Source organism: Dermacentor silvarum, chromosome 1 (assembly GCF_013339745.2).
Source record: "Dermacentor silvarum isolate Dsil-2018 chromosome 1, BIME_Dsil_1.4, whole genome shotgun sequence".
Classification (NCBI taxonomy): domain Eukaryota; kingdom Metazoa; phylum Arthropoda; class Arachnida; order Ixodida; family Ixodidae; genus Dermacentor; species Dermacentor silvarum.
The window spans coordinates 205,269,686-205,288,628 of NC_051154.1; the positions used below are offsets into that span (position 1 = coordinate 205,269,686).

The 18,943-nt window shown below is 46.3% G+C and overlaps 1 protein-coding gene across 1 annotated transcript in view; it reads right to left on the reverse strand.

Moving 5' to 3' along the window:
* LOC119436679 (cytochrome P450 4c3) overlaps positions 1-18,840 on the reverse strand; it is a 51,289-nt gene extending 32,449 nt beyond the window's left edge. Inside the window, exons 1-2 of the mRNA XM_037703641.2 lie at positions 18,730-18,840; positions 14,104-14,189 (exon numbers count right to left, since the gene is read on the reverse strand). Coding sequence (XP_037559569.1) covers positions 14,104-14,189; positions 18,730-18,840 — 197 coding nt within the window. The remainder of the gene's footprint in view (positions 1-14,103; positions 14,190-18,729) is intronic.
* Positions 18,841-18,943: the final 103 nt, after the last annotated feature.

The window sequence follows — 18,943 nt, forward strand, 5'->3', positions numbered from 1 at the left end:
AACAACAGAGAGAAGAAGAATGAGGCTTTTCCTACAGCAGTCTGGGAATATAAGGAACTGGTGGACTTTATGCAGCATAAAATAAGGCAGACACGGCAAAACAATTGTTGGATTGGAAAGAGGAAACCACGTAAGTGGTGGAACAAGGAAATAAAACAAGCTATAGAAGAGCGTAAAGAAGCATCTAGGGCTCACTGAGAAGCCAAAAAGTTGGGATTACAAGAAGAAGAGGTGCTCCTTAGATAAGGAATACATACCGAGAAAAGAAAAGGGTGGCGAGTGAGCTCGTGCAAGAGAAAATTAAATGCGCAAGTGAACGTTGGGTGCATAACATTCACAAAAGAGACAAAGGCGCCCCAAAAAGATTCTGGGGCCTTATAAAAGCACTCGGAGCTCCAACTAAAAACTCGCAAACGGCTATAAGGGATGACGGTAACATCTACGAAGGAGACGATGCGCTGCGGTAAATCACAGACGTTATTAGGGATAACTTCGGCACAAGAAAAAGCGTAGTTCAGACAACAGATCCAGCAACAGCAGAGAGGTCTGAGAGATCAAAATTTAGCAAAGAAAACTTTCATTGGAAAAAAGCAGCAGAAAATGTCCCTAACAACACTGCAGCAGGACCCGATGAAATCCCAATACAGCTAATCAAAAACCTCGGTCCAAAAAGCAAGGCACTGCTGACTAATGCCGTAGAGCAAGTGATTAGAACAAAGAAAATTCCCGTTGGATGGCGTGAAAGCAAGATGAATTTCATCTACAAATGCAAAGGAGATAAGGATAAGACGAGCTCGTACAGGCCAGTTACAGTAACGTCGGTGATATATAGAATGGCAATGAAAGCCAAAAAATTAGAACTGTTGAAGTGGGTGGAGAAAAACGATGTATTGGAGAACTACAGAATGGGTTCAGACCAGGCAGACGCTTAGAGGATAACATGTTTATACTAACTCAGTGCATAGAGATTTCAGTAGCTGAGAAAACACCTTTATCGATAGCATTTATAGATATTAAAGGAGCTTATGACAACGTAGACAGGGAATTGTTATGGGATATTCTTGAACACGAAGGCATAGATGACGATTTCATGGAGCTGCTGAGGAGAATATATAGAGACAACCAAGTACAAGTGGTATGGGAAGGTCGAAAAGGTAATGAAAGTGTGGGAATTCACCAAGAATTGAAGCAAGGATGCCCTCTGTCACCATTGTTGTTCACGCTTTAGGTTAAGGGTATAGAAAGACGACTGGAAAACAGCGAATTAGGTTTTGATTTATCATACACGCGTAATGGACAAATGGTGCAACAGAAGATCCCTGGACTGATGCACGCAGACTACATTGTGCTACTACCGGACAATAAAAAATTTACAGATACTTGCGAATATCTATTGGAATGCAGCGACAAATCTAGGCCTTAAGTTTAGCACAGAGAAATCAGGAATTATGATCTTTAATGAAGAGACGAGTAACTTCGTGGTGTCAATTCAACAGCAAGTAATACCCATAGTGAAGCAATATAAGAACCTCGGCGTACACATAAACGAAGGGAAGAATTACTCAAGCAACCACCAATATAATCTGAAAATAAAGGGGAATCGGAGTGCAGCAATAATGAAACACAGAGCACTATGGGGCCACAATAAGTATGAGGTGGTGCGTGAAATCTGGAAAGGAGTAATGGTGCCAGCGCTAACATTCGCAAATGCAATTCTATGCTTAAAATCGGATATCTTGTCGGGTTTGGAAGTTAACCAAAGATCAGTAGGCCTAGTTGGCTTTCGGAGCCCACGGTAATACCACAAATGATGCAGTGCAGGGTGACATGGGTTGGGCCGCTTCTGAAGTCAGAGAAGCACAGAGCAAAATTAGCTTTGAAGAAAGACTCAGGAACATGAATGAAAATAAATGGGCGGCTAAAGTGCATAAGTATCTCTACATGAAACGCGTGGACACAAAATGAAGGAAGAGGTCAAGGAAGTTGGCAACCAAGTACAGGATAATCGAAGCTGTAAATAGACAACCAGGAGTCATCAGAAAGCAAGTGAGAGAAATAGAGACCGTGAATTGGATGCAAAGAATGGAAGCAAAAAGGACAATGGAGATTTACAAGAATGAGAAGAGAGAAATTGGAAGGGAAAATCTGTACGATAACACAAAGGGCAGTGCCTTGCTATGTGAGGCTCGAGCCGGTTGCCTAAGGACGAAAACATACCGGAGCAAATATTCGGAGCTAGATGAGGCATGTGTATGCTGCAGTAAAGATCCAGAGACCACTCAGCACATCCTAATGGAATGCGACGGGATCCACCCAGCGAGAACCGTAGGTAACGTGCAACTCCAAGAAGCGCTTGGGTTTAAAGTGGAAGGAAAAATCAACCGATCAGCCCTAGAGATAAGCAAGAGACGATTAGAGTACTGGCGGAAAAAAAATGTCACAGTTTCGCCCTAAGGGCGAAGCAATGAATGCGATAGCAACACAGCAATGTCATACGAAGTAAGGTGAGCGGCTTTGGTAGCAATATGAATTGTAGTAAACATGAGCTGATTAAGTAAGCAGGTGTGCTGCGGCGTAAGTAGACCGACATGAAGAGAGACTCGATGACCACGAGAAGGCGCGTGTGAAACCGTGGTGTTGATGAGAAGCGCTTCCCGTGGGCAGCGCGTGCGAAGGGACACACCTGTAGTGCTGCACTGCCGATCCATTGCATGTGTAGCGTGCGTTGGAAAATGTGGCCCGACTATTACTAACTGAATGAACAAGCATGGTGTGAGCGCGCACAAACAAACAGGAATAGATCACACTGAACGACTGCAGACAACGACGACTGTCAAAACGCTGGCAGCGAGCGTATATACGCCGCAGCGGGCGAAGGTACGTGCGGTCTATCGCGTCAACGGAAACTGAGCGGCGAATGCACGGCGCATAAAGGTCAGAGCCGTGTGGAGATAAGAGACGGTGCGGACGAGCGACGAGCGCGGTTGTTTGGCAGTGTAGAAGTGCGCACCCCCCCCCCCCCCCCGCGCTCCCTCCGGCGCTGGCTTCCCGCTTCCTTGCTTGCGCGTGGGTGATTGAGTGCGTTCGCTCTCCGTGATAGCGCGCGTCCCCGCACGCTTCCGCTCGGGCATACGGCGCGCGGCGAAGATTTTATCTATAGGGAACCTCACGGCGACGGCGACGGCGACGGCAGAAATCCGGTAGAAGTGTCCATATAATTGCTATCGCAATAAAAGCAGGGAAAAGATGGATACCACCTGATCTCTTAAAATCATAGTTAGCGGTACAAGGTAAATTTTTGGAAAAGAAAAAGAATAATGAAATGTATACAAAAATGCTTGATAAATAACATGTATAGTATAGCTGATTAAATCAAGCAGGCTAGGTGACTATTTGTCGCCGCCCCGTTTCAAAGGGGGTGCCAATAAATCATCATCATCATCACCAGCCGCTCTCAGGCGTTCTACGGAGCCCATAAACACGCGCGACGCCGTTCTTTAGGGTAATCTCCGGCCAACCTTGCCTATATAATGGCAACAGAAACGCCCACCAATCTTGACGGGCGGCCATCGCTGTCATTTTGAACCCCAATATAGCTAGAAGTCGAGGCGCATTCTTACCTTATTTTCCTGCTGGTTGACATGTGCAGGGGTTGGCATGCGACTAATTAATTTTCTTTAAGTTAATTTTGCCGCAATGCGCATAGGAAACCTGCATGCGCCTCGAATAATGCGTTACCCCTTTCCTTTATTTGTACACATAAAATTTATTCCCGTATAGTTGTATGTTGCACGAAACACTGAAAGAAAAATTATGGAGCAAGGTGACATGCACGTGTAGTGCCATCTCACGTCAAAATTATTAAGTGCATTGAGCCTCGTCGTTTCTCTACGCTCACAAATCAAATAATGGTTGTTTTTCGAGGTGTTTGTTATAACGAGCGTACTTATTAGCCTGTTGAACCTTAAGCTAATCGGGTCTTTAGTAAAGAATACATGTGCTATACCAATAATCACAGGGTGCATTGCCTGCCTAGGTGGTTGCTCGCCATTTCGCACGCAGGCTCTCCACTCCGCTGGTGCTGCGCTCACCGCACTCGCCTACTGGGAAACAAAATGGCGCCTCCACCATGGAATGGTAACAGTAATGAGCGACGGCACCACCCTTAGAGACGTAGTCTCGCTCGTATGTAGGCTCCATAAGGCACTCAGTGAGTCTTCATGCAACGGAATCTCATGAAATATAGATTTTTCGTTGTAGTCGGGGAAAAAATCTTGCACACCGAAGCAGTGGGAGACCCAGCTCACAAACCTCAACCCTGATGACCAGCGTCAGCTCGTGAACAGGTAAAGGCAGGCCGCCAGACCACATGGCTTCCTGGACTTAGGAGGCCACCCGCAAGGAAGGCGATCAAAGAACTTCGTCTGCTCTCAATAAAGTTTGAACACCCTTATCCAGCGGGGCATCTAGAAGTGCTTCAGATTCACATGAATTTTTCTGGGATCCACGCATATACGTAGCCTGCTATCTTTCATTTTGATGATAAGTAACGAATTTGTCCAGTCCGTTCGTTCCTTTAACTTGGCTATGATGGCTGCACTCATCATCCAGTTGAGTTATGCCCGAAGTGGTTTCAGCAGACCCAGGGGCACGCGTCTAGCCATCTGCCCGGTATGTATGGCGTTTTCTCGCAATACCCTGTTGTACAGCCATTGAAGGCATATCTGGTGTCTGGGAAGCCGTGCTTACATTCCTTCATGAATTATGCAGTCGCATTTGCTGCCATCGCATCGACCGACCGGATGAAGAGTCCCAGGCGATCACTCGCGTTGAGGCCAATACTCACTTGTCCCTTTTATAGAAAAAGTGAGTCGACGTCGATTGATGTCTCGCCATCATTTTGGCTACTCCGAAGTTTCTCCCCCACGATTCCTCCCCCATAACAGCGTAGCATAGAGTTAATATCTCTTAGCTGTGTCGCCAGCTGAAGTATGCGGCCCATACTATAGGGCTGAAGGTTGACTTTTGCACTGGTGTCCACCTTCAGGTTAAAGTACTTGTTGCCGACTCGCGCTTCCGCTACCTTTTCACGATGGTATACGATGCTGTCTACTGATACGTCAAGAATTGTGAAGTCTTCGTCAGTGCTGACTTCGGCCACTTGCCTGTTGCTCTTGCACAACATGGCAAAATGGTTCTTGTCTCGAATCTTCGGCAGGTACGACCATACGCCGGGCAGTTCCGCCAGCCGTACTCATGACCACCCCTACGGCATCATAATACTGACGGTGGATCAATTTCCTTTGGCCTTGCTTCAACGAGGTCAAACTGCCACTGTTCGCGTGCCCAGAGTCGATTTTGTGCAGCCGGTAACTCGGCAGCCTTGCACAGAAGCTTTGCTCTGGCCAGTGTCAAATTATTGCCCCGAAGCAGCTGTCTGCGCACTTTGTCGTGGATTATTGAATCTTCGTAACGCTGGAGTTGCATCATCATGCCATCTTCCTTAGGTTCCATACGAAAGGTTCAAAAGACTCACATTCTGCTTGGACCCGTTGCCTATATAGGTAACACTCGTGTACTTCATTCACCTAGGCTACGGAGTACACATAACATGTTTTAAATTACGGCCGTATAGTCATTTTTCTGCTCGTCTTGAGTAAACGTGAAGTTGGTCGTGAAGCACATCGTCACCTGCCAGGTTCAGCAGGATTTCAGCTATCGTTACTTCATTGCTGGGCTTGTCTCTTGGGTGCCTGGTCTATTAGAGCTGAATATTTCGCTTAAAACACTTATATTGTTTAGCGATGTCACACCTAAGGCGTGGCGGCTCGGGAGCTTTCACCAATTCTATACTGGCTCCGTGCGTCGCGATTAAATGGCGACGGCTGTTGAATCCCACTTCTGACACTGTGTCGTATCGTTCAAGAAGTCAGTGCAATCGAGCCAAGTGTAAGCCGATGAATGCCACCGCGGTTTATTCATGTGGTTTGTCACTTCCCTGTTTATTCAGTGCAGTTAGGAGAGGGCAACATGCTTGAGGGGGTTTCCGAGTGTAGGTGTGTTGAAGATTCTGTCAGACGCGCGTGCCAGTGATAGCGGTCAGTTCGAACATGTGCACCCGATGCGCTCGGCTTTATCCAGCTCGATGCGCAAGCCTTTTCACATGCTAAACTGTAACCCTAGATGGCCTATTCGGAAGGTACAACTTCCATTGAGTCTGACAGTGCCACGGTCAGTGCCAATGTTTTACCTCGAGCTTCAAGCCTCCACGGGGTTTTGAAGAGGTACGTGCCGCATGCAATGTGGGATAAACAATACGCTTCTAATCGAATTTACTCTCGCACCACAAGGCACCGCGTATGGTTCTATTCGTGCAGAACCATTAAAGGGAAGCGCAAAGTAACGTGGCCTGCACACATGACTCGCTTGTACAAGTCGCCGTCCTAATATAACATAATCGGGAACACTGACCCGAAAACACCAGACGTACACAGGGGTTTCGCCCTAGCAACAATTTAATATTTCATACTTGAAGGTCATCGCACATATATGCAGTCACGAAACAGAAGAAAACGTGTGGAGTGATGCAGCGAAATATATTACGAAGTAATGCACTTGAGACGACGCAACATGAAGACATGGCGCACATCATCATTATGTGCGTAACCTTTCATTAGAGAATGTCTCTATGTCACTTTCCTTAAAACCGCCGAAAGAGCATTAACTTACGTGCAGTCACACTGCTAGCACACTGAGGAAAGGTAAAGATAAAAAAAACAGAAATAAAAACGTTTCTAACGCACTATTTCGCTCCGTAGCACCATGCGCCAGTTTCTTCGGCCTGTCAAGCATCAGGTGACACTCCCATTTTTCACCGTGAACAGCTAGGTTGCCCAATATTTATGTCTTGCATAATACGAGTATATTCTCATGTTGATTGAGTCTTTTTTCAGGCATTGATTGTTTTTTCTCACATAGGATTTGCCTCAAGGAAAGGGGATTTCTCAAATCACTTTTCGGACACAATATAGGCGCCTTTATCGATGCTTTACTCACATGACTCGAGTTTACATTTCTTCATAACTTTCTCAAAGTTTAAATTAAGCTAGAAATACAACTTTTAATTAATTTCTTCTTCCAGATTTTTCGAGGCCATTCGATACCCTCTGTAGATACGGTATGACTGCCGCCTTTCTGCACTTCTTGTCTGCCTTAGCTCTTTTGTGCTTGCCACAAACGGCTGACAGCGCTTTCTCAGACACCAGATAATTAAAGTCTTTTCATTACTGCAACTAATCAGTTTTCTTTTTCACGCGCGTTTCAATACTCTCGACTGTCATGCGCTCGCACGATATTATAATTGCGTGTCTGATGCATCATGACATGATTTCTTTGTGCAGCGCATGCTTGAATGAGAGACTAAGGCAGCATGAGAATGCATTAGGCAACACAGTAATCTCAGGCAACGCAGTTGCACACTTTTCTATAAAAACGAGTGGCACGCGATCTTGAACAGGATGAAGAACCTGCCCCATGATGAGTACGGACAGAAAAAATTGAGAAATACCAGAAGTGCTTCTCTGAAGCGGACCGCATGCAGTGTTTCAATTAACTTGGGTCAAACATTAAAAACATGCAAAGGCTTCGTAGCTGGACAGAACCAAGGTAATGTTCTTTGCCGTCGCGTGGAAATACTCAAATTACTAACAGCGAAGCTGTGTAATCCAGCCGTAATTTGTGATTCGTATCAAGAAACTATCACCATCAGCTATGAAGAAAGAAAAACTTCCTTGCCGAGGCGGGATTTGAGCCCGCGTACCCACGGTCCCATGGAAGGCGAGTGTCGTAACCCCTAGGCAATTTTTTTATAGCCACGCTTGCAGAACATTCATTTATGCAAACCACATGATTGCGTTCGAGCCAGCTGTGGTCTTCGTCCACAGCTGAGGCATTCGCACGCGCTCGTGCCAATGCTCTGCGAGGGGAAGAAGAGGTTTTACGCACTATGCTCGGGAAAGAGATAAAGAAAATGAGAGCGAGAGAGAGAGAGAGGCATTCACGGAGCGGGTCTGCTGGAATGCGTTGTCGGCCTTGCAACGCGGTGGAACGCGGTGTCGACATTGGAACGCGGTGTCGGTGTTGCAAGCTGCGCTAAGCAACGCGCAGTGACGGCCGTAAGTTCTAGACACGCGAAAAGACATTATCATCATCATGAATAATAAGATGAAAAGTACGCGCGCACTTCCGGAAAATGCTGGGCTACGATCGCCCAGCTTCGCTGTTTCAAGCCTTGCGCAGCCGAGTGGAAGGTTGTGCATTTTTTGGCATTCCGCTTAATGAGATAATTAGTCTTAATTAATTATTTAAGTTCTCGAATATTACAATTAGATGAAATGGGTAATGAGAAAGATGTAGAGCAACATGAAAAACTCCCGATACAGCTTTCTGCTGCTGAATACGGGATACATAAAAGTGTTTTTCCGAGCGTGAAAGATGCCGGCGAATGCACGCAAAGTCCCTCGAGCGGGCAGTCGCTCGGCAATTTTGCGTGTATTTGCAGGCTTCTTCTACGCCCAGAAAAACACTTTTATGTAGCATGTATTGAGCAACAGAAAGTTGTATCGTGAGTTTTTCATGTTACTCTACAACTTTCTCATTGACGCTTTTCATCGAATTACAATAATTGAGAAGTTCATTTCATAATTAAATAAGAATGATTATCTAATTAGACGGAATGCAAAAAATATTCTGAGTATCTCTAAGAGACGGCAAACATTACCTTGGTTCTGTCCAGCTACGTAGCATTTGCATATTTTTAAAGTTAGGCCCAAGTTAACTGAAGCAGCGCTGCAGGATGAAGCGCTGCTTCAGTTATATGTTAGTGCTTTTTCAGTGGAGTTGGAAAACGTAGTCAGGTGCCTAAATGAAAGTCCCGTTTGATGATGATGATGATGATGTTCTCCATGTCTTCATGGTATGTGTGAAACTTGGCTTCAAGTGTATGACTTTTCTATTGTAAATGCTTGGCTGCATCTATGCACGTTCTCTTAATTCTTTCGTTTGTTCATAGTAGATATATATAGAGAGATGTCGTCCTCGTGTGTCCGGAACCAAACACGAGGTGTTCCGCCCAAATAGAAGAGGACATTCGCTAGCATTATTGTAGGGTCCCAGCGGTTGTTTCAGCTAACACGGTCATACAAGCTGAGCCAGTCCTCAACGTCGACATTATCTTGGCCGGAGAATATGCCAGAATCGAGGGGAGTGGCAACCGTGACATACGTTGTTGTTGGAGTCGCAGGAGTAGAAGCAGACGAGGTGTCGTCAACGGGGGCCATGCTGTAAAGCTGGATGGTGCGGCCGCTGCGGAGCTCCGTGGCGTGGACGGGGAACGGCACCTCCACCAAAATGTTACTCGAACGAAGGATTATGCACTGGAGTCTCTTTACACTGTATATTCACAAAAGGCAAATGCAGCGCTGGCCAGTTCAGCCGACAGCTCGAGAGCAAGGAGCAGTTCAGCTTCTTCGTCGGGGCGCCCACGCGCATTGTCCACAAGAAACACGCAATATGCATGTCGCAATATATATATATATATATATATATATATATATATATATATATATACGACAAGGGTCAAGTGAAATATTACAGTTCCAAGCATGCATGTCCGCGTTCGTTTCCTTCAATACTGAAAAGAGCGCCAAAATACTGACCAGAGAAAACGAGAGGGACAGAAAATGATAAATGAAAGGCAGGGACGTTAAACACGACTCAGCCCAGTTGGCTCCCTGCAGTGGCCGAAGTGCTCATCGAAAGAAAATATTAAGCGAAGGAGAGATGTGGAGTTTGGATGTGCACTGAAGTCGCCGATGTAGTGTAAATTCATAGTTACTGTGTCACAGACGGTCACGAAGTTCAATTGCCTTCAGGAACCGCAGCAGTGCTTGTGTTGCCTTCTGATGTACGAGACAACGGCCCCACGATCTTTCCCAACGAGGAAGGTCTTCCGTCTAGCTGGTTTAAAGTGGTGTGGCGGTCAAACCTTGGATATGCAGTAGCACAGAAGGTGTTCTGAAGTTTATTCACTACCACAGGCATTGCATTCAGCGCTGTCGTTTTTACCAATTAAGAATGAGTCAAGTGAATCAGAGAGGAGGCAAGGACGAGTGAGCAGGAGATATAGGTGCTTGTGTTCCTCTGCGCCTTAGCTGGGCAGCGTGACCTTAACGGGACCAAGTAACCTCCATCGTAGTAGTTTAAATTCACAGGCGTTTTGCTGTTGCAATGTCTCACACCTTACGTTGATTGTTCACTGGCGCTCAACAGCAATGGTACGCTTGCTTAAAATTACGCCAGCATAGCATCATTCGCATTTTTAATTGGGGCGCACCGGACATGTCTCTTAAAAAAAGTCGGAGTTTCTTCTGAAAGCGAAGCATCGATTGCGATAGAAAATTAGTAGACATCTATACGAAGCAAGGAAAGTAGTTTAATGGGACGTATAAAGTTGTAAACATTCGCTTACTAACTAAATAGACAAGCACGGTGTCACGCGCGAACAGGTAAACATGAACACATCTCGCTCGATGACCGCGGAAACTTGCTGTGAAAACACCGGAGTGAGAAAGCGCGCCAGCAGCAGCGGGAAATTGACCTTCGCGCTGTCTCTCGTCTCGCTACAACGCGAACTAAACGTCGAAAACACAGCGCATACGAAGCTACCGGCACTCGGCGCATGCACTTTGTCCCCATCGCAGATCGCTTTGAAGATGAGGCCCGTGTGGGTGCGCCCTTCGCCCACGTCGCAGATCTCTTTCAAGATACGGCGCCCACGCGGCCGCGCTGTGAGTAGCAACCGACGGTGCAGAACGCACCCCTCCTACCTCTCCCTTTCCGTCGCCACGCCGCAGTGCCTAGCGCCCGAACGAAGACCGCGCACCTCCGGCCTGTCTTTCTGCCTCGCGTGCGCTACATTGAGCCGTGATTGCCGGCTCACCCTCGTACGCTTTCACTCGCGCACACAGCGTACGGCGCGCGGCGACGATTTTATCGCCGTTGGACTTTATACGGAACCTGACGACGACGCCGACGGCAGAAATGCGCTTGGCGTGTCCATATAATTGTTATCGCAATAAAATGTTCAATATAGGTACATCACAGGGCGTCAAGGCTCACACAGAATGAGGAGGGTTTAGTAATCGCGGAGCTAGGAGCAAAGGAAATTTGGCGAGATGATGGTGGCGAGGAGGTGAGCTACCCGCAGGGAGGCTTCTCCCCACTGCCTTTACCAGCGTGTGCAAGTGACATTCCTGTCCTGCGTCATCATTGAATGTGCGTCACGTTTACGTCACAATACCATCTTTGAGGGCCTTTAGGGGTATTTTGAATAAAATAAAATAAAAACCAGGCCTCTCTTTCAGAGCGAAGCTCTTATGCGCCCGTTCCTGCGGCGATCGGCGGCGTCGTAGTTGCCCCTCGTAACCTGAGCGATCGAGCACAGCGAAGCATGACAACGAATGCGGATCGCAGCTGTTGTGAACAGAGGAAGAAGAAGCGTACTATAACCACGCGCGCGGGCCAGGGAAACGGGGTTCATTAAAGAAGTCGCACCGAACAAACGTAGCTGGCGGACGCGTAGTCGCTGCGTTCCTTACATTATGGTGCCGTGAAACCCCCCGGGAAGGAGGCTGCCGTCCGCACAACCGACCATGGACCGACTACGCCGTCAGCGCGACGCCATTCGAAGCGCCGCTACCCGTGTCATCATATATCTATGTTGGAGACGGAGACTGACGTCCGTCGGATGCGGTTTATTCAACCAACTGCTGCGATGGCGCTTGCGCGAGCCCTCGTCTCACGCGTTCTCAACCTCTTCGTCGTATTTAGTTTTCGATACAGCGGTAGATGAAAGACAGCGATAGCGAAGAAAGCGCGAGGAGGAAAGCGGAGGAGTAGAGTACGGCGAAAGGGTGAGGGGGAAAGCGGAGTGCCGTCGACGATCATGGCATGCGGCGAGTGCAGAAACAAAGTGCTGGCGTGGGCTTCGGAGCCGCTGCGCATGCGCTACTTCACTTACTGCGTGTTCTCGTGTTCACGCTTTCTTCTTAAACAATGAGGGACGCAACCGGTGAAAATGCTTCGTCTGCCGCTGCCGCTAAACGAGCTGCCCAAGCAGAGGCTCAGCGCCGCCGCGAAGAGGACCCTGTTGTCCAGAATCAAGTTCTTTGCCACAGTATATGGCGAATTCAAAACACCTAAACAGCTGTGCTCAAAATTCGCTTTAGGGAGTATCGTAATCGTCGGTGAATTTTTTAGCCCTCTCTTTGTCCCTTCTTTCTTGCTACATGACGGATTTCCGGCGGCGAATGACGAGGTAATTTAGCGCAACAAAAGGCAACACACTGGGTGGGAAGACAAAGACAAGCGTTTATCTTCGTCTTCCCTTCCACTACGGGCTGTCTTTTGGTGTGCTAATTTCCCTCATCGGCAATGCAAGACCAATTTGCCCAAGAATTTATTCCTTCCGTTTGCGGTTTAACGCGCTTTGCGTTTCACAGGAATCCCCGAGTTGACATTGCTGCTGACTGCGCTGCAGGCGGCACCTGTGACGTGATAGGTGATGCCGTTGACGTCATTGTTGCTAGCGAGGAGACTAGATGCTCTGTGAATGAGGGCACCCGCGAATTCGTTAGAATTTTCAGCTTTTTTGATGTGCACGTAGGTGTAATATATTGCATGCACGGTCGTTATCCAGAGTGGTCGATTCACTGGGCTTGTTTGCAATGACCGATTCTAGTACTCCTCACAAGGACTGGCAATTGCAAACAAGCCCAGTGCGTCGACCACTGAGCACAGAAGCTCTCTTTTTTGTTTTTTTAGAGGGGAGAGAGGGGTGATGCATTGATGACAAGCAACACAACAAACATGGCGCATTGCTGCGAAAGATTTTGTAGCGCACCATTTCACACTGTCCCAAAGTGCTTCTAGGGACGCCGGCAATAGCAAATGTACACAGTCAAAAGAGCGGCTGCTTCAGCCGGAGGCTCTGTGGGCCGTTTCGATGTCCCGTCTACATTGACAAGAACTGTACGCGCCCGTCCCATTAATCCCAACTCCGTTTGTGCTCTAGGCAGGTTCGTTAGAACGGGCGCCAACCAATACTGGCAACGAACTTGTTATTAAGGAGCTAACGACGGCAAACAACGGGTAGAACGATAAGGTTTTTGAATTCTACCATTGTTATTGGTAACTGGTTTCAGTATCCGAATAATGTACATCTTTCCCCCCTTTTCGTTATCTGTAATACGCTATAGGCTTCCGAAATATTACTCTCCTGGCCTTAAGGGACCATTACTGCTTTTTTATGCTGATGAACTTTTGGATCAAATTCTTTACGGTACATACCTTTTTCAATCTATGAATTGTAGCCGGTGAGTTCGTAAGGCATATCCACTTGGAATGAGATCTCAAGACTACACCAGTTTGGAAAGATAAATTTTCGAAGTGTGTGACAAAATGCATTGGCGTTCCTGTTACTTTTGTGCTTAAATGCATAAAACAGCGTTTTCTTTTAAAAGTAACTGCAACAACAGGGCATTTTTACCACACCTTTGACGGCGCGTATCTCGAAACCAGTGCCATCCTTAGAATTTCTTCCAAGTCGATAGTCCTGTAATCTCATCAGCTACAATTCATATATTTAAATATGTACTGTAGGGCCATTAATTAAAAAGTTAATTGGTGTAATATGTTAATTATTCAATTAGGCATTTTCATTTCTCTTAGAAGTAACGACCGCTTCATCGAGTGATATGGTTCATAGGTTAGAGTTGCGCTATATGCCACAGGCAATTTTTAAAAATATGGTGCAGGAAAAAAAAACCATCCTATATAGCCGTAATGCAGCACTGATTACATAATCAGCACCGCATGTACATGCACTCTAGGCATTTATTTTTTTATTTTATGGGTTTTTTTTTTACTCAGAAAGCGACCATGGTAAAGCGCAAAAAAAATCTGGCCCTCACAATTTCGCTGATGTACAATGTGTCATGCTGATGCAGGGAACTGCGGTTCATAAATTGGGACGAATGTTGTCACCTGGTCAGCAATCCTTCGCCAAGTAGAGGGCCGAGAAATTGGTAATGTCCAGTCTTGGAGATGTTCACGGTGCTCGTCAATAGGGGCTTTGCGAAAAACAGACGAAAACAAGAAACAAAAATAGTAAATAAAGATTTCCTTTCAAGTGCGTTTATTTATACTCGAGGACTTCACACAAGAGAAAGCCAATATTCAAGAATGAAGTGCTTCTGCTTCGTATCGGACTATTTATTTCGAGTATTTGATATTACGTTTGATTGAATATTTAGTTACGCAGAATAAATGGGGTTATTATGATCGTTCCAGCACGAATGCGTGCAAGAAAAATCATGCGTGTCATGAATATTTAATGGCCGTTAGCGAGGAACATTTCGCTATTCGTCTCTGGCTTAAGTGAAACATTATGCGCTGTTGAAATCATCATTGCCTAGAGGAACACTAATGAACTGCGTGAGCACGTTGAGCATGTTTTTGCACGGCATAGCTTCACCTAACCAGGGTTATTTGATAATCCCATTAATATGTAACTAAATATAATAATAATAATAATAATAATAATAATAATAATAATAATAATAATAATAATAATAATAATAATAATAATAATAATAATAATATGAAGAAGAACAAGAAGAAGGATGCTGATGATGTGTGGTGTGGTGGACGTTAAATCATACATTGTTTACGTAGCCCCCCCCCCTCCCCCCCCCCCCAAAGTGCTTGCAAATCCATACATGCATTTGGCGGGTAAATTTCTTTTATTATGTGTCCTTGGAATGATTACACAAATTACATTGGTGTTTCACTTGTGCCTCATGTGCAAGCGGCAGGATTCGATGGCCTTGGAAACAGTGAGGCGTGTGTTATGGCAATGAATTACGGGTCGTCTTCACAAGATAGTTCACATGCTAGGACGCTTCGATAGAGCCAGCAAGCGCCAGCGTCGCCAACCGTTCTTGCGAAGTGCCCGTACACGAAGGCTAAACAATCCCTACAATTCCCTACTCCTTGCTCTTCGTGTCCCTACATTTATCCCTGAGTGGAAAGTTTTCGTAGAAATTGTAGTATTTCTGAAAGCTTGAAATGTCCCGCTGGTTATAAGCACCGTTGACTCTGGCAAAAAAAAATAATAATTCAATCACTTGTGAATTGATGGTTATTCTACCAGATTCCAACAGCCTGATATTACCTAATAATGATATATCTCGGCTAAGGAATATTTTGCTGTATTGTTTCTGAACTGTCGATTCTCCCACCCCATCACACCGTTCCCTATATTTCCTGTGTCGCAGATATAAGCCGACTATGGATGTCAATGCATTCAAAGTTATCGCACAAGAAGAGAGAGAGAAATAACATTTATTAGTCCCAAAGGAACTAAGGCCCTAGTCCGGTCCTCCTGGTAGGCCGCACAAAAGGACGTTAGAAGGACGTTTGCAGATGCTTCATAGAAATTCTCGAGTTGCAGTATAACCAGCACTGTTCCACACATTGATGTCATTGCATGTTTATCTGAAATCCAATTTTCTGTGAGTTAATAAATTTCTTGCTTTATATGATTTCCTTGCAGCGAGATTGGTTTTTCTCTTGTGCCAGGCAACAGGCCGCAGCAACAACCGTTGCGTTTAGGGCAAAGTTAAAAATAACACAACCAAGTAAACACACAAAAAGAATACGGTAGGTGCCACCGGAGATTTCAGTGGTTTGATTCGTGGCTGTAGAAATGATTGACGGGTAAATATGGCACTGTATCTCAACGCGAACATATAATTTCCGAGCATAATAATAATTTCGACCAGGTCCCGCGTGCAACGTGTGATTTATGTCAAGCACTGCCCAAAGCTCAAGAAAAAAAAATCGACTGTAAAGACAGACACAACCAGCTGACTTTGTAGTATCTCGATCTATACCTCAAATGTGTTTCGAATCAAACTCCGGATGTCTTTTTTCAAAGTAGCTGTCTTCACAATTAGCATTACGGTAAATTCACCACAAGAATGGCATTTAGTAGCCGTTTCTGCCTCAGCTTGAAGCGTGCTTTGAAATCTTTATTTCTTGCCCTGTGCTCTTCCCGTAGGCTTTCTATGAGCAAGTTCAGTGTTTCTTTTTTTTTTCAGGTAGTGTACAAAAGACACGCGGTAAAAATGTTACCGCGTGCCTAGCCACTGTAGCCTCCATGGAAATTATCAAGCGGCCGCAGCCACCCTATCTGCCCACAACGGCGTCAGCTGTGTTACCATTCCTCTTTCGAAAGCCTACACAGCGAAAAACATGACATTGGATCAGTGGAATTCATCTGAATCTACAAGCGTACGCCTTCATAACCTGAACCTTTATTTACTGCGTCGTATTCCGTCCGGATTCTCACGACGTGACTGCACCGTTCTAGCCCGTCTATTGGCTTGGAGTAGCATTTTGAAATGCGTGGTGGTTTATCATTTCAGTGGCCAACAGCCCACTTTGTGAGTTTTGCGGATGCAGCAAAAAGATCGCCCACCTTCTTTGCAAGTGCCCTCACTTCAACTAGCAAAGGGCAACACTCTCCTCCATTTTATATTAACAGATGGACAAGCGCCCACTAGCTTAAAGCAAAATTATTGGACATTGGCCTACACGGACACCAGCGCGAGCCGCTATAAAGGCAATGCTGCGTTACCTTTAAAGATGCCGGATTGTGGGACATATTGTAATTGTGCACTTTCTCAGTGCGACGTTGACACTGAGTATGACTATGTGGCGCCTTCGCAGACAGTTCTGTATTGTTTTTTCGTTCCTTCTTTTTCGCTTATATTTCGTATCAATTTTCCCCTTCCTCAGTACAGGGTAGCCAACCGGCGATATCCTCTGGTTAATCCCCCTGTCTTTCCTTCGCTTTTGTCTTTCTATCTCTCTTCAGGCTGCTGTAAGAGTCACAATATATATCGTCAGGCCCTATAGCAGCTGCCAAGACAAGAACAGCCAGGGGAACCGTCTCTGTCAAACATTTGTGCTTTCAAGTAACGCAAGCCTTACATGAGTCTCAGTTGCGCAATCCAAGACGACAGGTCCGGTCACACACCCAGTGTCCTTGAAACTTTTTATGAGGACTGTACAAAGCTCCGTTAACAACTATACGCGAGCGCATAGCCGGCACTACCGTCCGCGACGTCTGAGGGGCGATAACCGGGCACCGACGCTATTGGTGAGGTTATGAATCTGCCCTGTCAAAACCAGACGCCCGTCTTTGGGCCGCGTCCATATTGTGAAAGAGGTAAGTAGTGGTTTTCGCCCATGCTGGCACAATGCCGGGTGAGGGCAATCACCACTGACGCACCACACGCAAGCTGTTCCCGTCGACAGCTGCATCGGTGAGCGCCAGTGACCAGGGATCAATGACAGTGCTCGCAAAATCTACGACTCACTTTCTTCGCAAGATGGACAAGGCATGAAAAAAGGTATTTAATTTGTGCAACACACGCTTGTGCCCTCGTTCACAGTACAGGTGGTGATTAGCAAACGATGTTCATGGTACAGATGGCTACGTGCTCGCCCATTGCTATTAGTTGATGCGTGCGTTGTATTGATAAGTGTTACTGTACCACACTTTGAAGAAGCAACTGGAGCGTATGCGCTACATAAATTAAAAGAAACAAGATGTGAACGAACGAACACTCTGCCGCTTTTGTCGAGCCTATAATCGAGATCAGAAGCTCGAGCTTATGACAGTACAGTCAGGCGCAACTTAAGAAGGGAGGAGAGGCCCCGCCCAGATGACCGAAGCGCGGCAGCCGATTGCCTCCGCGACTAAAGAAATCGTCCCGCTGAAGCGACTCGGCCCAGTTCGAAGCGCGGGCTGCCATGTTCTCCATCGGCGGGGTCACCGGCCGTCCTGCTCATGACTTCAGTCTAGAGTGCGCGCCCATTGATGGAGGCTCGTGTGCATGCGCCTCTGAGGGCCAGATGCCTCTGCCTTCTAAAGTTGTACTCGACTATAGTCTTCTTCAGATTAGAAGCCGGGTGTTCTACCTCAGCTACACGCCACCATAGTCTTCTAAGAAATTTGCAGGTGCAAGTTTGAATCAGCTAGCGCAAGATAGGGGTAATTGGAGATCACAGGGAAAGGCGTTCATCCTGCAGTGGACATAATTATAGGCTGGTGATGATGATGATGATAGTCTTCTAATGGCTATGCTGTGAGCTTGCACATAATTCTCATTATGCATTTGAATCAACTGCTTTTCGAGAAACGCGTGTCGCCTCTTGAAGAAAGAACGAGTGTTAACGACGAAAAGGAAGTGTGAACTAGGTCTGAGCTCGTCAATGAACACAGAAGTCAGCGAGAAGGACACTGATGATTGTACTGCTAATGGTGATTACAGGAGGATAAGTAGTAATACAAGATATTGCAAAAGAACGCCTGAGTATTCCGTCGTAGTTAGTAAGGACACGTAATGACGACTATGTGCATCACCAGCGCTCGTTGAAGATGTAATGAGAAGAGTTTTACGCCTGGCGATGCTTTCGGATACGGGATCGGCAATCAATACGCTAAAATACAGTCACTGGGCTGAAAACATCCGCGTAGTGACGAGGGCAAACATCCCATGTCATGTGCTGCCTAAATGTCGCCCGGTGAAAGCAGCGTACCTCTATGGTGTGGGCGGCGTGCAGCACCACAAACGGCTGCATCCCGATCCAGAAATGAAAGATGCCCTCTCGGCTTGTGAGCTCCGCGAATCCGTTGAAGCCCTCGTACATGACTGCAAGGGAAAGACCACAGCGAGTTGAATGCCATATCTAACATAAGGCACACAGGCGAATTGGTCGTCTCAACGGAACGAGCAAAGCGAGCAGCACGAGG